Source organism: Aspergillus pseudonomiae, assembly GCF_009193645.1.
Source record: "Aspergillus pseudonomiae strain CBS 119388 unplaced genomic scaffold BDV37scaffold_14, whole genome shotgun sequence".
Lineage (NCBI taxonomy): Eukaryota > Fungi > Ascomycota > Eurotiomycetes > Eurotiales > Aspergillaceae > Aspergillus > Aspergillus pseudonomiae.
In genome coordinates, this window is record NW_022476006.1 from 124688 (window position 1) to 145304 (window position 20617).

Genomic DNA, 20617 nt, shown 5'->3' on the forward strand with positions numbered 1-20617 from the left:
CAATGCTCCCAATCATGTTGAACCAACCGACAGCAGTCGACCTTCAAGACAAGGCATTTTGAATCACAAGGACACTATGCATATTTTGCAGCAACCACATCTTTACATTTCCATTTTCGGGGTCTACTTGCTCTGGAAATTATATCCGATATGGCCCCTACACTTGGTTCAGCCCGGTTGTATTTCGACCAGCATCATCCTTAGTGCCATCTAGAGTATGTGGATATATCCAACCTTCCTAGATCCGCTTCGTGAACTACCAACTGTCAAGGTAACTCACCTAAGATATGTTGGATCCCGTCGTAGCTAATCTAGTTGCAATTCTACAAGGGATATTTCAACTTCATGCGCATCATCTGCGAGTACAACCGGGGCCGATCGCCTCTGGAATAGATGCATCGATACCCGACTGCGCCCTTGATACGATTCCAAGAGCTTGGGATTTACAACTATCTCGTCCTGGCAGACGAGGAAGCTTTGCGAGATGTCTTGGTGAAGAGCTCCTATGATTTTGAGAAACCAAAGGAAGTTCGAGCCGCAATCGCAGGCATGGTCGGACACGGTTTGGTCACATCGGAAGGGTCAGACCATCGAGCACTACGCCTCGCCATCGGCTCTGGGTTCAATATCCATAGTGCGCGGATGTTTTATTCAGTTATTTGGCAGGAGGCCCGTGATTTCCTAGCTCGATTACAGCAGGACGTTACGACAGGATCTTCACATGATGCAGAAGTTGCTGGAGGGATTGATGTTAACAACGTCTTCCGGTAAGACTTTTAAGCCAGTATCAGGCCTTTTCTATGTTATGTCACTTTGTCAGCGGCTAACAGGTCCGAGTAAACTGTTCATCAACATCATCGGAATAAGGCTTGTGGGGGACCATTGGCGTGGAGTGTCGGACGGACCAAAGAAGGTTGGCGATGCGTTTGACAAGATCCTGGAACCTAGTTTAGGAAATATTTTCTCCTTTGCGATGTACCTGGCCTTTCCACGCTGGGTTAGTAGGATTGTCTCCTGGAGCAATAAGACAACGAGAAGAGCCGCAAAAGATGAACTGCATGCATTATTTCTGAGCCTCGTGCTACTGCAGCAACAAGACAATGCACAGAAGGAAAGAAAACCATCACAGCCTAGCCTTATCTATTCAATGACGCAGCGACACTCATATACAGCGGACAGTATCACAGAGCAAATCATGCAAGATTTTACTAGTGTGAGTCAAATTTCCAGTCCTCCCTCATCAAAGAAAAGAGTTGACAGTTGCCGCACAGTTCGAACTCTTAGCTTTCACACTGTCCTGGTGCTGCTATGAGCTAGGTTACAACCCGTCGTTTCAAGCTCATCTTCGCCGTGAGGTTAAAGATGCTCTTTCTACATACAGAGAGGGATCATGGACCACTATGGAGTCTCTCCCATTGCTAAACGCATTCTGTTTGGAAGTGCTCCGTCTTCACCCCATCGCACCTGTGACTGCTCGACAAGCTATCCGCGATACAACAATTGCAGACGTAAAAGTTCCCCGCGGTACTGGAATAATTCTCTGCCCCTATGCCATGGCTCGGTGCCGCCATATATGGGGTCCTCGAAGCAACGAGTTTTACCCGGAACGGTGGATTGTGCTCGATGAACATGGACAGAAAAAGATCGACCCCACAGGTGGCACCTCTTCGAAGCATGCTTCCCATCCATTCCTTTTCGGTCGACGTGAATGTCTTGGAAAGGAGCTTGTAATGGCTCAAATGCGATGCGTCGTCGCTGCGGTTACCGAGCAGTTTTCCATCGAGCTGCAAGGCCCTCCTGGAGATAATCCTGTAGGTGGAATGATAACAATTAGGCTGCTCAATGGGATGCATGTACGGCTGAAAAAGATAAATTAGAGTACCTTGACGGGATACTTGAATCGAGCAATCTTCATTGCATCTACAGGTACTGCTCATTTGCATCATGTCTTTGTTCTGTTTTCACTTCTTGCTTGACAACCCATATTAAGTACGCTAGAGTCGGTGTGGTCTTTGGAAAATTCCAACTGTCAAAAAAGTTGTAGATTTTATATATCTTCATATTCTAGAATCCCCAAAAAAATTTGCTATCATTACTCACACTTCAGACACTAATATTGGGCCAAGTGATAGCATCACATATTAACCACATCTCATTGATGAGTCACATTTGATGCTGATCAGCCATGTAACTACTCTTCCCTAAGCTAATAGATGAAATACTTAAACGGCACTGCTAGGCTATTTAGAGCTATTCGGCTCCAAAGACTGAACTAGGGAAAGGATGAAACACAATACCAAGGTAGGATTGAAATGCACCTACAACAGCGTGCCATATACTGGTTCAATGCGGGCCTGTTGTATTATACTCTGTCTGTTGGAATGTAGCATCCGGTTGCGGCAGACAGCCTTGGTGGCCGAAGTGCAACTCACAGATGCTGATAAATTGCGGGACTTTGGCACTTGGTAGTGTCAGAAGTTTCGCATGACGACTTTCAAAAATAAAGCAACGACACGCTATACCGTAATAACCAACCAGAACAATGGTAAGAGACATGACCAGAGTTCTCGCTGTAGAGGTTTCCCCACTAAGGACCTAAGCCCCGATGTAGCCTGCAGCCAGGGGAGCGGACAGTCCCAATGGAAGTCCTCCATCTGTCCATGCCACGTACAGGAACAGTGTTCATGCAAAAGGCACTCGCCATCCTAGGAATTCGACTATACCACGGAGGTGGAACCACGCTTAAGCGACCCCCAGATACCGTGCGGTGGATGCAGGCAGCCAAGGCAAAATTCAACAACCAAGGGCCTCGATTCCAGCGAGCAGATTGGGATCAACTGCTAGGTGACTTTGGCGCCGTGAGCAACATGCCATGTATTGCCTTCGCAGAAGATCTGAGAGCAGTCTACCCAGAGGCGAAAGTCATCCTCATTCAACGAGATGCAGCATCCTGGGCTGAGAGTTTCAGAGGGGCCTTTGGGCGTCTGCACGACTGGCGGACGGTGTTGATTGCGCAGTGAGTAAAATTACTGCCTACTCTTACCTGAGTATATATGGATGGTGCAATTGAGTTTGATTCAATCTCGGCTTGACCGGTGGTCGCTGAGGCCATACCGAGGAATGATGCTTTTCGTCGCAGACAACTTTTTCGAAGGCTCGCCAATGCACAAGAGCAAAGAAAGCCTTGAGGCCCGATATGATGAGTATTACAGTTTTGTTCGCAGCATCACGCCCGCAGATCAACTGCTTGAATACCAAATGGGAAGCGGCTGGGAGCCCCTGTGTTCCTTTCTCGGCAAACCCATACCTAAACAGCCTTTCCCGCATGCTAATGATCGTCGCAGCCATTCTGAGAAGTTCAATTGCACGGCGAATGTTGCGGTCACCAAATGGAGTGTGCTGTGCGTTGGGTCTATTGCGCAAGCCTGGGCACTGATATATTATAGGCATGCAGTCATATCGTGGGCCCTGGCTTTATGTCAACTGGCAGTTGGCAACTGAAGTGGCGGATGGAAGTCGATTGATACTAGACCTCACCATAACGGGCTATACACAAACGCAGGATAATACTTGGTAATCAAGTTATTTTGTACAATTCGCAGGACACCAGAATTATAGAGCCAGGAGTAAGAATAAAGAACAAAATAGATAAAATAAAAAAGATGGAGATGCGGGGAATTGAACCCCGGACCTTTCACATGCTAAGCGAACATTATACCACTAAACCACATCCCCAATTCGTTATAATTGCGGTGAGCTTTTGGACTTATAAGCAAGACAGATATTTACTACGCACTACTGCGATCTGACGTATAATCATGAATACGCTGTGTAGAAGTGACTGGACATATACTGTTATGGTTGACTAATGTGGGTCAGATGAATATAGACAATGCTAAGTATTCTACATTTACTTCCTGTAAGATTGATTAACCGAAATCTCACATTAACCCATGACTTGATTGACTGTTCATAAATGATCCAATCTCCGTCACCCACTCACCATGCCAGGTGGGCGAATATGACTTCCCATGCTAGACAATCCTTTGAGTTGCTGGGCTGGACTATGCCCACAGCTTATTTACATAATGCAAGCTCGTCTTGGCTTCACCATCTGGTTACTAGACTCCAGCACCGCGTTGAGGTGCGAGCTCATTGCTGGAGACCCGGTCCAAGGGACGCAGGCACCCTCTGCCGCTAGGATTTTGCTACCGAACGCGTTACCTTTAAAGGTCGCTGTCCGTACTGTCCGAGAACACAAGCAAATCCTCAGCGTCAAAGGGCTCATCCTCCATGGGAGGAGGCAGGGGGGCCTCATCTCGGTGACGAAGGACCTGGGATCCCTCACCCCCCTGCTGGTGTGCATGCGGGTGCGGCTGCTCGGCCATCGGGAAGGGAAAGCCCACTCCCTGGGCCGGCGCCTGCAGGGTGAGAGCGAAATCCTGCTCAAACCCCCGCTGTTGCTGGTGCGGCAGCTGTTGCGCCTGCAAGGTGAGAGCTGGACGCTCATCAACCTCCCGCTGCTGTTGGTGCTGCGGGTGCGGCTGCTGGACCATTGGAAAGGGAAGAGCCAATCCCTGGGCCAGCGCCTGCGAGGTGAGAGCTGGACGCTGCTCAACCTCCCGCTGCTGTTGGTATTGTTGTTGCTGCTGCGGGTGCGGCAGCTGGTGCGCCTGCAAGGTGAGAGCTGGACGCTCATCAAACTCCCGCTGCTGCTGCTGCTTGGCAGCTTGTTGACGTCGCCGCTCATGAGCAGGCGGACGTCGGCCCCGTTTGTTCTTCCGGCCCTGTCCTCCTTCCTGAGCTGCAGGAGCAGCCTGGTTATTGGACGAAGCCGGAGAAGCATGGCGGTCAGATTGCTGGCGTTTCCGACTCGCTTCGAGCTACCATCATATTAGCTGGTTCCCACGGACTTTCTGCGTTGTTTCCAAAGTGTCACTCACCAGAGCATCGATGACGTTCACGACGGACCGCTCAAAGTGCTCTTCTGAAGTGTGATCGTACTCCCCACAGTAATCACACGGTCTATTCTGCCGCTTTTGCTTCTGGCCAGACTGATGGGGGTTCCGACGCAACCCAGTCTACCTGACATGTTAGCTGGTTCACATGAACGCTCTGCATTGTGTCCAAAGTGTTACTCACCAAAGCATTGATGGCGTTCTGAAGAGTCCGCTCAAAATGCTCATCTGTGGTATGGTCGTACTCCCCACAGTACTGGCACGGTGTATCCTGCTGTCTGTCAGGAGGGGGATTCTTCCGGCCTCCTCCCCCACGTTTACCGGGGGGCTTACCACCACCACTGGCAACCTGAGGGTCAGGAGGCGCCCCGGAGTTCTCCGCCACTGTCGCCATGGCAGATGGAAATAAGAAGAGAGAGAAGAAAGGGAGACAAGGTATTTAAAATACGTCTTGTAGAATAGTTAGCTACTTGGTAACAAGGAGTTACGAGTAGCTGGTGGTCCTCGATAAAAGATCGACGTGACGGGTGAGGAAGGAAGGAGAAGAAAGGAAAGGGAACAGAAGAACATAAGAGAAAGAAGATACACAGAACGTGTGTGTCTGCCTAGCAACACAACGTATCGCGTCTAGCTACACGCGCCTTGGTCACGTCAATCCACACGTAACGACACAACAGGGTGATATTCACTGCCATGAACCTGTTCATGTTTCGGTATTGCATTCTGTGGATACGACATTTAATCAATCTGCGGCTTAAAGCTTCCCAGGCTCGATGATACCCTGGGATTGGTATACCCCTTGGCTTCGATGCACACTATCCCCTCTTCCCTTACTCTCAAAGGTCATTATATAACTCACACGCGTGCTTTCTTACCCTCTGTGGTATCGGTGATGCAAAGTTCATATTGGCCTCCCACCACGTAGTTGACAGGAACGGGGTGATCATCAAGGCAGGACAGCCCCGGATAAAGGAATTAATGGAAACGGAACGTATCGAAATTCCCGTCTGTCCCAACCGGCGTCAAAGTACTGGAGATCCGCAGTTCTGTTTGATCAAGTCCTGACTACCCTCATCCAAAGGTAGTGTTGTCGATCTAAGCTAACCATCCTCACGGCTCACTCCGAATCCACTCGACTGCCAGATGCCGAAGGCTTACAGGGAACTTGCTCCGATGACACGCATGATCACAAGATGAAATGGCCGAAAGATTCTCGAGTCCCTAAAGGCGATGTCGAACAAGAAGGTCTGCAAATGCAGCTGAGGTTGGTAGACGATATGGATCATCGAAGGGCCCATTCTATTGACGACTTTACTATTCTGCAGCTCACGTTGAAGCTGAAGGAACCATCTCCAAGATTCGTTCCTGTCAACATGGTTTTAGTGAGGTCATTACGTATGAATAATCTGAGCCCCCGGGCGACTAAACCTCCGCCCAAGCCTCCATGCAATTTAAAATATCCCAGATTTGCTAAAATTGGCCTGACTCCTACCGAAAAGTAATCAACGAGCACTATAGTATGTTAGTAACAAGTTAAGACTTACCAAATCAAGTAGGTCATTCTTTACCCTTCCATTATATGAAGACGAACAAAGTCCTATTGATATGCGTCTGTGAGGACACCAAAGACAGCGATATTGCGATTGGGGAGAGCACCTGGCAACTTAGTATGGCCCCTGACAACTTCAGCCATATACTTTCGGTCTTCTGTCCCAGCGAAAACGGGCATATGTAGCATACCTGCACGAGTTACCCATCTTGGTCATGACACAGCACCCATTATCCCTCTCGCAGGCCGTGCTTCGCGGGTTTAGACCGCTTCTGCCGAAGACCAGGCCGTGTACTTTTCAAAGTCAGGCCAATCTGCAATCTGACGGACAGCCAAGACAAACTTTCCACTCGAGTTCGAATGAGAGCTTCATTGAAAATCAAGCCGTCCTGTGCCGAATCATAGTCTGCCATAGTAGCTTCTATTTATATTAGCTATCTTGTAAGAGTATCGGGTTTGTACTACATACTGGAAGTCGGGGGCTGGGAATCGCTCCTCAGGCCGAATCATAGAGTAGCCAGTGCTTTCATCTCCTGGCTCTCTTTTTGTGCCAAATTAAATTCTTTGGGCAACTTCTTTTGGAGCTCTTCGTGTCGCATACTCGTAGTAAGGGATTTCACTTTCTTCTCCAACTCCCGACGCCATCTTGGATGTGCTGAGCCCTGGTTTTGTCAGATAGGTTCTGAAGGGTGATAGTGTATTAGAGAAGCCTAGACAGTGGAAGCCCTTTGGGGATGTATATAGCCGGAAAGCCTTCATACGAAGGGGAATGGACATCCTATTCAATTATACCTGGTGAATAGGGAGTACATATTCGTTGCCTTGTCTTCCTTGTCATGAATCTACATTCCTCAACATGAATTAACAGTGAATACTTGCAGTAAATAGTACATATAAAAAGTTATTCTTGTGCTTAATTTAAAAATCTGCCTTGTGATTGTGAGTAGACGAAGTATGGGGACTGTGGAACAAGATCGAATAGGGTTCAGAAGTCGTGAAGGGAGTGGCTGGTCGGACACTGAGTATTCCGATTAAGTCGTTACACCGGTAGTATTAAATAAGATTATCATCCGTCTGTAGACGAATAGCCACGCAAGGTAGGCAAAAGTGGCTGTGGAAATTTGAACAGTAACTCCATCAGTGTTCTCCATGCACTGTCCACCCGACCTCATCATAGCTTTATCCATTCACCATTACTGATCTACCCACCTCACCAACATGTTCGCACTCGAATTGTGGGAGAGCAGAATTGGGTCTTTACAGCGCCGGGCTGATCATAAAATTCGACGAAAGGAAGTGAAAGTTAAGGAGCAATTAATGGTGCTCTAAGACTTCCGATCCGCGTCACAAAATACAAGCACCTTGCTGTACGAATAGTCTAGCTTCTCAGATGAGAGTATAATAAAACAATTTAGCTGTTTGAAAGAAGTGATACTAATGAAACATGTAATGCAACATTTACACCTTCCAAAGCTGGTAGGTTGCTCCACATGACTTTTTGACCAAGAGATATATAATGCCGCTGAAGTGGGAGTTATGTATATCTTGAACCACCAAAATGATCATATACATTAGAAATCTGATGTATGGTAGACGTGGTGGAATATATAACATTTAAAAACATATTTTTCACAGGGAATTTATTATAATATCGCGTTTGAAGTGTGCTGTGCCAGAGGGCCGGAAGACGTATGTGCAAACTTGCTAAGCGGAAACTGCAGTTTTATGTTATATGGTGTAATTCATATAAAAACCTCTCTGTAGATCAAACCAGTACATACGACCATAGGGTGTGGAGAACAGGGCTTCCCGTCCGCTCAGCCGTACTTAAGCCACACGCCGGGAGGTTAGTAGTTGGGTGGGTGACCACCAGCGAATCCCTCCTGTTGTATGTTTTTTTTACCTATTCTATCATGTAGATAGATCTATATTGAATGGAAATACTTTTCATTGTACCGCGTCTAAACGGTTCAGGGCACTCGTCCATGGAAATGCTGATCTCTAAACGGTCCCTGGTGCTACTCCGATGGCCTCCCTGAGCCAGACCTACGTGATCCTAAGCACGACCAACGTGCTACGCTGCCAGCTCCTCTCTGTTGAAGCACTGACTTATTGGAATTAAGGTGCTGTAGTTCAATTTGCAACTCCGGCTACTAATCAAAGGCTGTCTAGGGACTTGCGCTAAACAATGCCATCCATGAACCGTGTGCTTGTCACCTTCGCCACACCGCAGACATCGAGGTCTGCGCGCCAAGTCCAAACGAGCCCAGCTCGACCTCACGAAACGAGAATTCGCCTACTTCACGAGCAGCAGCTACGACTGGAAAGGATCGAGCCTATAAGCCTTGAGGGATTGCATCAGATCTCGAGCCCGTGTTACCATCGACAGACACCAGAAAACAGTGACACGAGGGTACGCGGAGAGGTTTCAGAGAACAGGCTTCAGAGGAGTTGCAGCAAGTTGATAAATTGTAGCATCCAGGATACCTGCGCTGTCGGGGAATCCTACAAAGACAGCGCGATCATTTCCCTTGGGCGGAGCTGCTACAGGACGTTGTTTTCTTTGGAAACAGTACCACGTTCCTAAGGTACCAGTATCCAGTCTGCGGGAAGAAGGCACCTATATAATCCTGCCTGCCTCCTTTTGCCTCAGAGCTCATTCACCTCATTTTTTTTCAGTCAAATTTGCCAACCTATGTCTGGAACTGGCTTCAGAGTTGCTTCTAGGCGTATTCAAACCGAAAAATCCACCAAGCACATAGGCGTGGCTCGCATCGCCTCTGGACTGACCCGAGACGCTCTGCTTTCGCCCGGCCCAGACTACTCTAGACTAGACTTACTGCCGGGCGTACGTCTAAAGCGTCTTCAAGGACAGCATCGGGTACAAGCTGCCAAAGAAACTTCTGGATCTGCCGACACATATTGGGTTCGTATCTTAAACATATTAGAGATTTCTGGTATGCCGTATTTGGCGGAAAACGAGGGAGATATGCATAGGCTCGACGCAGCCTCGGTACGTGCCCTAGAACTCAAGGCGCCCGGCGCTTACGACGGGAAGCCCGAGGTCTTCATGGTCGCGTCTGTGCGGGAGAGATTCTCAGCGCGTTTAGTGGCGAACAGCGGTAAGCCATTTGGTCTAGGATTCGCGCTGCCAGTTGACTGCCTAGTCCCGTCACTTTCGGGATTTTTCGACGATCTCAAGCACCTCAAGCTTGTAGCAGACGGTGTCAAGTGGCTGGAGCGTCTCGAGAGGAGGGAAACCATACGGTCTGCCCTGGAGTACTCATTCTCAGATGCGGATCACGGCAACAACCTGTGCTTGGTTCAGACGTCTAGCTCGTCGTTCAGATCTGTCTCTGGAAGCGACATAGATTGGTTCGACGTCGCGTGTAGAGTTCTATGGCTCTATGCGCTGCGCGAGTACCTGGAAAGGCCGACTGAGCCCAATAAAAAGCTCGCAGGCACCAGAAATGGCCAGGACAATGAAAAGGTGCTGTTTGAATTTGCTTCACCTGCCCATAAGCTAGGATTTAGATCGGAGCGGATCTAGGACCTACTACAGCGAGACCCAGACCGGGAAATTGCCCGTCGACTGCTCCTGACGGCTCGAAAATCTGATCGTTTCGGGTATCATAATCTTGAGAGATGCGTAACAGGAGTAACGGAGTGGATAAAATCGGCCCAAGCTATACGCGATGGTGACGATACGGATGAGGGCGAGGATCAAGTTCGATTGCCCAATCGAAGCGGCATACCCAATCTACCAGATCAAGCGCGGGACAAGTCTTATCTTTTCCTCGACAAGCTACACGCGGACGTAGTATGCGGACCAACTTTGACATCCCTATTTATTCAAAGATCGATGTACTTTGCATTCTTTGGGAAGCAGATCTCTGTCGATGCTGTCGACGTCAATAGTATATATAAAGAACAGGCGACCACGGACCAGCCAAGGCCCGGTCCCGAGCAGTCAGCAGGTGGCCATCCGAGAGCAGAGCTTATGATAGTGGATGAAACCCATCAGCAAGACCGCCTGGAGAACCTAAGACAAACGGCGGACAAGCAGGAAGCCAGGCTGGAGCAGCTCACACAATGGGAAAGGGACCAACAGGAAAACATAGCGCAGCTCCAAAACGCTGTATCTGAACCAGAGGAAAGGCTCATAGCTTCTAGCCGGGACGTTGAGGTGTTGCAAGAGAAGTTAGATAGTATAAGAAGAGCGGAGGCTGAGCAGGTGATCAGGCTAGAGAGCCTGGAAGCCAACGAAGAGAAGCGACGAACTATTATAGGTACTCTTGAGCAGACCCAGCACAAACTCGGCGAAGAAATACAACTCGATCTTCTCGCGGCTGGCCAGCGAGAGCAGGCGCTCAGGGACGACGAGGCCCAAACAGCCAGGCTTAAACAACTTTCGGAAGAGGAGCAAGAGAACCAAAGAAATCTAGATTAATTAAGAGCTCAAACTGCTCGACAACAGGATGTACTAGATCAGCTCGCAGCGACTGAGCGCGAAAGGAAGGCTACACTGGAGCAACTCGAAGCGGAAGAAAGAAGAATGTACACAGTGGTGGCAGAGTTGTCAGAGAATGCTCGTCAGCTCAGCGACGAGGAAAAGATACAGGCTGAATCATGGGCGAGAATAGAAAATGAACATAAGTCAGTTGTTGATAAGCTTGTTGCGAGGGAACTAGAACTGCGAGGAAACATTGACCAGCTTGCGGCATGTTTGGAGAGACTTCAGGCGAAAATCGAAAAAGCCACCAAGGAGTGTGAAGACTGTTAGCAAAGGTCAGAGCGGCTTCCGACCATGGAGAGGGAGGAGCAGTCGGCCATGGAGTCGCATGAGTCTGACAGCCAAGGCTCCCGTTTGGAACCTGGACAGGCAAGATTGAGTCCGGTCACTGCCGAGGAGGAACAGCCCCACGTTTTGGACACATAACGAGACACAAGAGTTGAGTTAGAACAGGGCTCGACTCTGATGAAGAGCCTGGAGGTGATGGACCACCATGTTAAGACCTACCCACGGCACCCGAGGTGGGAGAACAGTCTCACCACGACCAGCAGACACGTCGACAGGTATGGAGCTTGAAACAATGAACCGCATCGTTGCGCTCACACACCACAGGCCAAAGAATCGAGCGTCGGACAGGCAGCAGAAAAGGTTGGGATAAAATCCAAGCTCTACGAAGATGGGGAGTGGCAGCTCAAACATACGCTCATGGTAGATGCTTCAGAGCCATCAGAGCTGAGGCGAGTAGCGAGCAAGTATATGCGGACAGGGTATGGGATCTTTGATAGCCAAAATCGAGCACTGACTGCTCAAACATGCTTTGAGCGAGTGAAGTCTGATGGGACAAATGTTATGGCAGCTCAGAATGTCTGGCAGCAGGGGGTGCTAGCCATCCTTTGTGCCAGCGCTTGCACGGTAGCCCAGAGAATGCCTTAGCACGGACATCGAGTTAGGCGGAGGGCTGGCTGGAATAGGCGGTGCTGGGCTTCACCGCTGGCGTACTGACCCAAGTACTGCGACGAGAATAATGCAGATCACGTACCCACCATCCAGACCATTTTTCAATAGTACCTCGTAAATCGTCGATCTAGCGCCGAAGCCCAATTTATCCAAGGCTGAGGCGATGTGCCGATGATCTGTCAACATGCAAACTCAAGTGCCATCTTCCGGATATCATTACCTAGCACTGCTTTGAACCCACTTATCATAGCCATGGTTGTGACCGTCGTGATCCATCCGTCAGATTTCACCAGGAATATGCACGAAAAAACAGTACCCTCGTAAAATGTTAATGAAGCTCCGATGTAAAGTCAGTATATATTTCGATTAAGCGATTTAGTCTACTCTGGTCTAGTTACACCGGATAGAATATCATCTGAATCTCTGGTTCCTGTGCCGGAGTAGTGATTGGTAAAAAGGGTGGGGGGGAGGTAATATATTGATCCGTCACTTATGAGGACACAGCGATCATCGCCAACGCAAGGAATAAACTAAACTATAACCAGTCCCCAGCATTGCTGCAGATGCGTGAGACATGGCTGCAACCTTTGAACACGCTAACAATGACGGTAACAAAAGCCCGCCTGCAAGAGCGGCAAATGGTATAGACCCTTGTTTTCGCTTAATTAAAGTTTATAAATCTTCTGAATTGGATCTCCTTGCATGCACTATTGCATGTACTAGATCCATCAGTTAGCTTGCCCCACAGTTCAGCTTCTACGCACGGTCATCACCTCCTGGAGAAATTGCTGAGCTGAGTTGATTGCCAGCTTCGAAAGAATTCGAGAACCGCGCTACTCCTGACAGTAGTACTACGATATAGATAGATGAATAATAAACAGATATATCCGTAAAGTTAGCGAAACCAATACCTTATAAACGAAGATTGCTTTTACAAGAGTTCATCGAAATCTTAGACTCAGGTGCCAATTTACTTAACCCAGCTTAGCCTACCAGGTAACGAAACGTCAATTATATATAAGATAAAGATTACTTCATAAGATAAACAGCAGCAGGAAGATGTATTGGGAGTTTCAGATTCAGCCAGCCATGTAGATATCTGTGCCACTGTGGAGTAAAGTTCACGATCTAGTGAAAGTTATGGCGATCATCATTATTACTCTGAGTACTTACCCCCTATCTTGAAATATACGTGCCTGCTCACCGCCGAAAGCTGTGTTATATAAATCTAACGTCTTCCCCTCTATCATTTCCTACATCTAAGCGAGTGCAAACCTCTATCCTATATTTTATACTCATTACATCCACTGAAATCTCACGCTCTAAAGAAACCATGAAGGTAAAGAATCAATACTTCGCAACAGTGAGAAATGCTGCTAATAGAGTGTGTAGTTCATCTCTGTTGTCGCTCTCCTAGCCCCCGTCGTCCTGGCCGCCCCGCAGGCGAGTAATGAAGGGGGCTGGATCGCACTCCTCCAGGAACAGGTGTGGCCTGCCAACTACTAATTACAATTTTGAACCTCTATTTGGCAACCTAGATTAGCTAACTAAATATCGCTAATAGTGCAGTGATATGTCACAGCAGTGTCTTGATATTGCTAAGCAGGTCCATGAGCCGCAGTTTGATATTATTCAAGCTACAAAAGTTATACCGGCCATGTCGACTTGTACCCCAGCCTATGTGGAATGTATCCAAAAGCTCTCACCCGACTCTGGTATGTGTTCCGGATTCAATAACTCACTCGTACAAGCAACTGGCTAACCGCAGTCCAGATGTTTCTACTTTTACTCAGCCAGGCGCCAATCAAGGAGGGCTCACTACATGCCTCCTACAAATTGCGCCTGATCATTTTAAGTACTTTCTCGACAATGATAGCGCTGAGATACCGATTCCGGCTCGCCAAAACTGTGCATTGCGAGAGCTGCACCGCGAAGCGCACGTTCAACTGGGTCCCTTGGCCTAAGAATAATGGCTATTGGGAAGATTGTCAGGGACCTCAAAGCTATATAGTTGGAAATAAAGCTGGATGATAGCATTGATCGGCATGTTTGGTCTTTGCAAGTTATGTTGTCGACATCAGAATAGCAATTTATCTATTCCAACAGACATGCTCAGTAATCCAGGGACTGTTATTTTATAGACTGTTGTGAATCGAGGCTCTACATGAGATATGATAAGGCCTCGTATGCAGAACTGATTCCATGATTTCTTTCAATCTTGACTGATTGGAATGTCCATTTGGGCTTAACTCTGTGTATACATATCCTATTCACCTGAGATGAGAATGAAAACAATCTTCCTCTCAGCACAACATAGACTACTTGTTGGTGCCAGGCCTAATGTCAGATAAGCCCATATCTGAACCGCCATTACTATCGAGAGATCACCATTTATGGAAATTCTCATTGACTGAACTGTCATCGCAGAGAACAAGGGTTCCTGGTGTATAAATTGGAGCTAAAAGTGATGTTACACTAGCTTGCACAAACACCCTGCCCACCTCCGACGCTTCGAACTTGTTTCCCAGGCCAATGCCAAGAACATTAGCCGATATATGTGTAATATGATACCACATTTTAAAAGCGTCAGTGCAAATTGGCAGAATAGGCAGGCAGACGTAAGCGACCTGGAATCAAGGACAGCCATTTGCCTCACGCTATTAGCATCCTTGGAACCTGGTAGGCTCGACCAACCTTTCTCTTAAGTACAATGAGGTATAGAACACTCGAGATATAGTTTATCGTTTCCGAAAAAGGTTCATAAAAGCTCGCCGTCTAGTCCCTGTGACAGCAATCTCATCCGATGGGGTTCGATTTGGTATCTGACTGTGGTCAACTAGAAAAGAGCCATCTTCTGGTGTATGTTTTGTAGATGAGCCTTTCGTCTCTGCTTCCCAGGTCCTAAGGGCTTCGGAGGAAGACACAAAATCCGCATGATCAGGGCCTAAGACTTTGTAGCGGAACTCAACACATTTCTCCATAAGAGCTATGGCGGCCTGAATGTCTTGGAGAGATTTCAAAGTATAAGTCAGATTGGCCATGTTGATCAGAGTGTTAGGATGCTCTGGTCCCAGCGCCTGTTTCTCAGACTCCATCACCTGTATACCTAGATCTTCTGCATTTTTCCATCTTCCTTGGTTTCGGTATGTTGATGCAAGGTCCCACTCTCCAGTCGCCGACTCGTCCAAAACAAAAGGCCTGGCTTCCCCAAGAGACCTTATTCTGACTGGAGATATTGCGACGGAGTAGATTTCTGCTGAGACAGAGAACTATGAATGTTTATTTCCAGGCCTTACGGCTCTGGAGGAAATTACAATTCTTTCGGCTTATACTTTGCGTTCTACAATTTTGTCTTCGCGAGACTCATCTCGTTGAATATCGTGATATCTTTATCATGTCAATGGGGATCTTTAAGCCTATTGGTAGGTTGGTTCATTATATCTAAGCAGACTATAGCCTTCATGAGCTGCTAAAGATGCTGTATCGTAAGAAAGTAGCCCTCAAAGTACACAGTGTATGTATATAATCGGCAGTCAGTCAAAACCAGCTTCATAAGAGTCCAGACGTAGTTTTGCAGTTACGATCAGATAAAACCGTAGCAAGCATAGTGTCCCCGGCTGCGGACGCTTGTTTCAATGGCGTTCGTCGAAGAATACCCTTAGAATGGCAATCTGCGCCGCTCTCTATCAAGATTCGAATGACTGATCCATACCCCCCCTCTACGACAAGATGCAGCGGTGTTTTCCCCTTTCTGTCCTTTGCATTCGGATTGGCACCACAATGTAAAAGTATATTCACCGCGTACTTGTCATCTTTGTCGACGGCCCGGCGAAGAGTAGTATTGTTGACAGAGTAGGTAGCTTCGATATCACCGTAGTAAGTAAGGCCTTTCCAAACATCGGTGTGTTCATGCTTCTGAGCCGATACAAAAGCAGACACACCTGATCCGTCCTTTAGGCATGGCCTTGCGCCATTTTCGATCAAAATATTGGCAATTTCTCGTTGGCCTCGTTCTATCGCATACCACAATGTCGTTCTCCCGTATTTGTCTTCTTGGTCAACATTGGCATCATTGGCAAGAAGTAGTTGGCACATTGATATGTTTCCCTTGATTGCTGCATTGCAGAGAATAGGGAGATAAGCTGGACGACTGGCATCGTCAATGGGAGCTCCTATATCTATCAGCTGCTGGCACATGTCCTCCCGTCGCGCATCGACTGCATGCCACAGTGTGGAATACATCGTCTCAGCTATGGAGCTGCTGCTATAACTAAGGGAAAGCATGATGGCAAAGGCTTCTTAATGCCCACCACGTATTGCCCAGATAAGTGATGTTCCGCCAAGCTCAACTGGCTCATCAGGGCTCATATTGTATCGCGCCATGAGCATTTCTGTTGCTGCGGCCTGTCCACATTTCGCAGCATGAGAAAGAAGCGATCCCCTGCTATCGTCTTTATAATTCGGAACTTTACTCTCCGCAAGGAGAATTTGTAAAACCGATATATTCCCATATCTTGCTGCGTGTTGCAATGGAATCAGACCAGTTCTGTCTTTAACGGAAATTTCCGTACCGTTGCGACATAAAAGCAACCACACGACCGCAGAATGTCCATTCATGGCCGCAAGTGATAGCGCGCTTCGACCCTCTGCATTTCGTTTATTAAAGTCGATTCCCGTACTGCCTAGTAATTGTATCATGGAGGCATCCCCGACACTTGCTGCATCCCATAGTAAGTGACACGGATCACCTTGACGCAATTCTCTCAAGACACCATGTACTCTAGGTATATCATATTCCAGAATAGCAGTTGATGGGTTGTGACTGATTTGGGGAACCTTCGGGTTTTTTGATATTCTCGTTCGGCCTCCTTGCCGGACGGAAATGCGGCGCACGGGAAACTGGGTCGGGTGAAGCTTATCGATTTTTATGAACTCAACCTTCCCTGGCGGGACTCTCTCGAAATGCTTCAGAGTGAGGTTTGGATCCCGGAGATAGATTACAAGAACGTGGTCTTCCATTCCAGCGGTGGTGCATTGAAGTATAGCAAGTCCGAACCCTGACTGGTCTATACCTAGGAATGGAAGATCTAGTTGAATACCACGGTCACTAGACATCCACGGATTTCCTATAGAAACTGCGAATTGATGGAAGATAATGATATTGGAACATTCAGCAAAGGCTTCTGGGAAAGAGATTAAAAGTCTCCCATAATTCTCATCTTCCGATCGCCATGCGAAGAGACTGCTGTCATCAGAAGTGCGCATAAGTTCTTCTTAAAAGCCGGATAAAAGCTTTTTAACCTTCACCATAGATCAAGGGTATGTTGATATCAAAGATTCCAAGCAGGCAGTATGCACCATCCTCAATACGGGATGCCTTCCTATGTGCTGCCCATGACATTCTCTGCGCGATACTCATCGAGTCAAGCTCCTTTTTACCGGAGAGAATCACTTCTGGTATGCCTGTCAAAACAGCAATCTCCCTTTTCAGACTCTCTTTCGTACCAACTTCTGTCCACTCTGCATCCAGGAACTTGACTGTAGTAGGTGCCATCAACTCCTGCAGAGTGAAGCCGCGAGTGAACCATCTACTAGCAGACACTGGATCTGGAGACCGAACATCGAAGTGAGAATGAATGAATGACGGACGGACGGACGGACGGATTGACGCACGGACGGATTGACGGAACCGGGAATCGCCACAATGCGTCACCACTTCACTCCGCTTTCCGCTCTCCATCCGACTCGGAAGACGAATAGCAATACCTTCAGATCCAGATTCATAGCGCCTAAGACTATGGTGCATAATACTGTAGTAGCTGAACGCTCAGCGGTATGTCTGTCACGGACCCTTGGCATTTGCGCCAATATTGGGACGCGGACTAACGTACAGAAATAGTGCGACTTCTGTCATTCGAGAAAGGTTCGTCAAGCACACCATACGATACCCTTAGAGTCCGGGTTCACTCATGAGACATTCCTGCTGTCTGCTCTTGTATCATGAGGTCGTATATATTGATATCGAGGTATCCCAGATCAAATGCGATCGGCAGTGCCCATGTGCCAATTGCATCGAAGCCCTAGTAGATTGCCGCAGAGATCGACCCAAGAAAAGCAGGCGCCCGAATGGAGCTCGGTAAGAACTAAAATCTTTTTGATAAATAATCATACTCATCCTGTGAAGCGCGGCCTGCTTGTCTGAAAGGCTTGCTGCGCTCGAGTCATCAGTTGCCGGTCATCCATCTCACGACGGCCCAACTCGTCATGCGGTAGCAGATGGGTTACCAGAGCAGGAGATTATTACGAACGACGAAAGGATTGTGAGGCAATCGTCGAATCCCTTGGATAGAAACGCCAGAGATGGCTTGACCCAGCAAACCTCAGAGGGTTCTCGATTTCTGCAATGCGTACTTGGAGCAAACCCATCGCTCGGAATATGCAAATATAAGGTGATGCGGGAGGCGATTGACTTTGTCAGTCGGTTCTCTAGTACATCGAACCCATACTTTGCGACCGATGCTTTTGACCCGTCTGAATCAAGTAGTGAGCTTGAGTCAAAGGGGTTTCCGCCTGAGCTGTTATATATGATGTCAATGAGTGAGTCTGTAGATATGGCGTAGTTGGTGGTTTATTTCGCTAATTCAGTGCCCCAGATACTGAGTCGAATACCACGAAAGTGTCATTCTGGCCGGATCACGTTTCGTTTCAGACCTTGGAAAGAATGTGCTTGTCCCTTATCGAAGGGAAAGAGGACCACCACACGCTTACTTGTTACCGTGTCTGCGTCTATATGAAAGCTGCCTTTTTGCTTTGCCGATTACCAAAGAAAGATCGGAGTGTGCCACTGCGAAGGCGTCTTGAAAAAAGTAAAAAGCAATATGAACGCGAGATACATCAAGCTCTTTCCGAGATCGACTATCTTGCACGCCCAAGTTTGGTTCTCCTGCAAGCATTTCTGTCGGGTGTACGTTCGACCACTCTTCTCCAGTTTGGACCATATTGATTTCCATACTAATTTACTCGCTCCCAGGCACTATTCATGCAGAACCAAGGTGACATGTCCCGAAGCTGGACGTTAGCAGCGCTAGCATCTCGAACCTTGGTATCTCTCAATTATCACTCGATTGACTCGCTTAGGTTCATTGATGAAACAAATCGTGACATATATGGGTCCTTGTATACGTGTTACTATCTTGACAAAATGCTCAGTGTGCTCCTTCTCAGATCGCCCTCCCTTCCAAGGCTAAAGGTCAAACCAGCAGACTTGGTTTTGTTGGACCCTCAGTTTCCTCTCAGTGCCAGTATCAAAATTATGGTTGAGTTTGCACAAATCCAGGAAGGTGTTCTCGATATACTCAACTATACCAATAAGAATGATCAAGTCGCTGTGATTCCCAACCTTATACGGAGCATGCATGGCATACATGCACTGATACAAAAGGTGAGCAATCCACGTATTCCTCAATAGAAATGAAGCATCACGGGGACTGATACCTTGTTCTGTCAGCACCAAAATGAACCACCGTTCCGCGAAACGACCTATGAATGGGCTGCCATCGAATATGGCTATTATGCACTACTCGCTAGTGTGTTGCACTTGAACCAACGTATTGTACAAGATCGATCAATCCGGGAAGATTGCCTGTTGGCTTCTCGACAAGCGCTCATACGCCTGGGAAAAATTCAGGACGAGATGTACATCGATGCGAATTTCCTTGATGAGTATCCATACTTTCTCACCTGGTCAGTGCTTCCCTGCAGTATGATAACGTCTCCGTTTCTAAACTCGTCAGGACATTACTGTTCTACCCACTTAGTCCCTTTTTTGTCCTTTTCAGCAACGTTGTATTTTCAGCGCACCTCGATGACTATGCATTGATGGCCACAGTCACCAAAGGGGTTTCGCGCTTTGTGGACATGCATCCCTCTGTTGCTGGGATACATAAGCTTTTCTCTGCTTTCCTGAGAATGGTTGGGCCTCTGGTCCATAATCGCTCGAACCCCCCGCTTTCTCAACCGAATTCGGATGCTGCAGCGCAGAGAAATGAACACACCAATCTCACCAGGATGGCGACTCCACATCGTCCAACAGACATCGATAATTCCATTTACTCAAACGTCGTCCAAGGTGGGATTGATCTGCCAGACCAAGGTGTTGCCAGTCAAGACGGGCAGGTTGCCCCGGACGATGAACTCGTATGGGACTTGATAGATTCTCAACCATGGCTGGGATGGATGAGATCGGATGCCTTGACAGGCAATCCCGCCTCCAATTGGCTATTGTAGCCATCTTTTGTAATTCATAATATGACCATTTTACAGGCCATTATTCCAAGAAATACAGAGTCCGGACTACGGGAGCTGACAGGGGACATTTCGCCATCAGCTCAGCGCTAATTTCTACTGTCTGCAAATGCACTTTCTCGTGATAAAGTGTGGTGGTTACCTTTAATCATAACGTACCCAACTTGTCAGACATGCCCGTAGTATAAGATACACTCGGAACGTTCTTGTTTTCGTTGTATACTAGTCGAGAGTCGAGGGTAACTAAACTATAGAGGATACTTGTTGTTACGATGATCCCAGTTTTTTGATTGGTTAATCTCAGAATATGCCCCACTTATTTCCGCAAATACAGAC

The 20617-nt window shown here is 47.7% G+C and overlaps 10 protein-coding genes and 1 non-coding gene across 11 annotated transcripts; 5 read left to right on the top strand and 6 right to left on the bottom strand.

Moving 5' to 3' along the window:
• Positions 1-393: 393 nt before the first annotated feature.
• On the top strand, positions 394-1877 carry BDV37DRAFT_280446 (cytochrome P450; the record flags this gene model as incomplete). The annotated part of the gene is made up of 3 exons (XM_032086571.1): positions 394-767; positions 838-1213; positions 1272-1877. 3 exons carry the CDS (start codon positions 394-396, stop codon positions 1875-1877), a joined length of 1356 nt encoding a protein of 451 aa, XP_031944153.1.
• A 762-nt stretch (positions 1878-2639) lies between these two features.
• Positions 2640-3577, top strand: BDV37DRAFT_280447 (sulfotransferase family protein; the record flags this gene model as incomplete). The annotated part of the gene is made up of 3 exons (XM_032086572.1): positions 2640-3016; positions 3345-3394; positions 3447-3577. 3 exons carry the CDS (start codon positions 2640-2642, stop codon positions 3575-3577), a joined length of 558 nt encoding a protein of 185 aa, XP_031944154.1.
• An 86-nt stretch (positions 3578-3663) lies between these two features.
• Positions 3664-3735, bottom strand: BDV37DRAFT_t64. The gene has a single exon. It is a non-coding gene; the product is annotated as a tRNA-Ala (tRNA).
• A 491-nt stretch (positions 3736-4226) lies between these two features.
• On the bottom strand, positions 4227-5352 carry BDV37DRAFT_280448 (uncharacterized protein; the record flags this gene model as incomplete). Its single annotated transcript, XM_032086573.1, has 3 exons — positions 4227-4883; positions 4944-5081; positions 5143-5352. 3 exons carry the CDS (start codon positions 5350-5352, stop codon positions 4227-4229), a joined length of 1005 nt encoding a protein of 334 aa, XP_031944155.1.
• Positions 5353-9202: 3850 nt separating this feature from the next.
• BDV37DRAFT_280450 (uncharacterized protein) lies at positions 9203-10957 on the top strand (the record flags this gene model as incomplete). Its single annotated transcript, XM_032086574.1, has 2 exons — positions 9203-9997; positions 10070-10957. The coding sequence occupies 2 exons, from the start codon at positions 9203-9205 to the stop codon at positions 10955-10957; spliced, it is 1683 nt and encodes a 560-aa protein (XP_031944156.1).
• Positions 10958-11062: 105 nt separating this feature from the next.
• On the top strand, positions 11063-13941 carry BDV37DRAFT_280451 (uncharacterized protein; the record flags this gene model as incomplete). The annotated part of the gene is made up of 6 exons (XM_032086575.1): positions 11063-11285; positions 11522-11583; positions 11633-11932; positions 13370-13462; positions 13542-13692; positions 13751-13941. The coding sequence occupies 6 exons, from the start codon at positions 11063-11065 to the stop codon at positions 13939-13941; spliced, it is 1020 nt and encodes a 339-aa protein (XP_031944157.1).
• Positions 13942-14715: 774 nt separating this feature from the next.
• On the bottom strand, positions 14716-15072 carry BDV37DRAFT_280452 (tetratricopeptide repeat protein; the record flags this gene model as incomplete). Its single annotated transcript, XM_032086576.1, has 1 exon — positions 14716-15072. The coding sequence occupies one exon, from the start codon at positions 15070-15072 to the stop codon at positions 14716-14718; it is 357 nt and encodes a 118-aa protein (XP_031944158.1).
• A 373-nt stretch (positions 15073-15445) lies between these two features.
• Positions 15446-16111, bottom strand: BDV37DRAFT_242081 (ankyrin repeat domain-containing protein). Its single transcript, XM_032081261.1, has one exon. It carries the CDS (start codon positions 16070-16072, stop codon positions 15527-15529), a length of 546 nt encoding a protein of 181 aa, XP_031944159.1. The 5' UTR covers positions 16073-16111; the 3' UTR covers positions 15446-15526.
• On the bottom strand, positions 16092-16706 carry BDV37DRAFT_242082 (ankyrin repeat domain-containing protein). The gene has a single exon (XM_032081262.1). The coding sequence runs from the start codon at positions 16673-16675 to the stop codon at positions 16277-16279; it is 399 nt and encodes a 132-aa protein (XP_031944160.1). The 5' UTR covers positions 16676-16706; the 3' UTR covers positions 16092-16276.
• BDV37DRAFT_242083 (uncharacterized protein) lies at positions 16690-17597 on the bottom strand. The gene has a single exon (XM_032081263.1). The coding sequence runs from the start codon at positions 17529-17531 to the stop codon at positions 17274-17276; it is 258 nt and encodes an 85-aa protein (XP_031944161.1). The 5' UTR covers positions 17532-17597; the 3' UTR covers positions 16690-17273.
• Positions 17598-17736: 139 nt separating this feature from the next.
• BDV37DRAFT_242086 (Zn(II)2Cys6 transcription factor) lies at positions 17737-20452 on the top strand. Its single transcript, XM_032081264.1, has 8 exons — positions 17737-17810; positions 17877-17900; positions 18013-18113; positions 18162-18574; positions 18631-18941; positions 19008-19418; positions 19485-19720; positions 19771-20452. The coding sequence occupies exons 1-8, from the start codon at positions 17775-17777 to the stop codon at positions 20261-20263; spliced, it is 2025 nt and encodes a 674-aa protein (XP_031944162.1). The 5' UTR covers positions 17737-17774; the 3' UTR covers positions 20264-20452.
• Positions 20453-20617: the final 165 nt, after the last annotated feature.

Coding starts and splice junctions, on each gene's coding strand:
- BDV37DRAFT_242081 (XM_032081261.1), bottom strand. CDS start 16,072: ATGTGCCAACTACTTCTTGCCAATGATGCCAATGTTGACCAAGAAGAC.
- BDV37DRAFT_242082 (XM_032081262.1), bottom strand. CDS start 16,675: ATGATACAATTACTAGGCAGTACGGGAATCGACTTTAATAAACGAAAT.
- BDV37DRAFT_242086 (XM_032081264.1), top strand. CDS start 17,775: ATGGTGCATAATACTGTAGTAGCTGAACGCTCAGCG. Junction 18,575..18,630: donor GTTATATATGATGTCAATGA/GTGAGTCTGTAG, acceptor TCAGTGCCCCAG/ATACTGAGTCGAATACCACG. Junction 19,721..19,770: donor TATCCATACTTTCTCACCTG/GTCAGTGCTTCC, acceptor TAAACTCGTCAG/GACATTACTGTTCTACCCAC.
- BDV37DRAFT_242083 (XM_032081263.1), bottom strand. CDS start 17,531: ATGGCACCTACTACAGTCAAGTTCCTGGATGCAGAGTGGACAGAAGTT.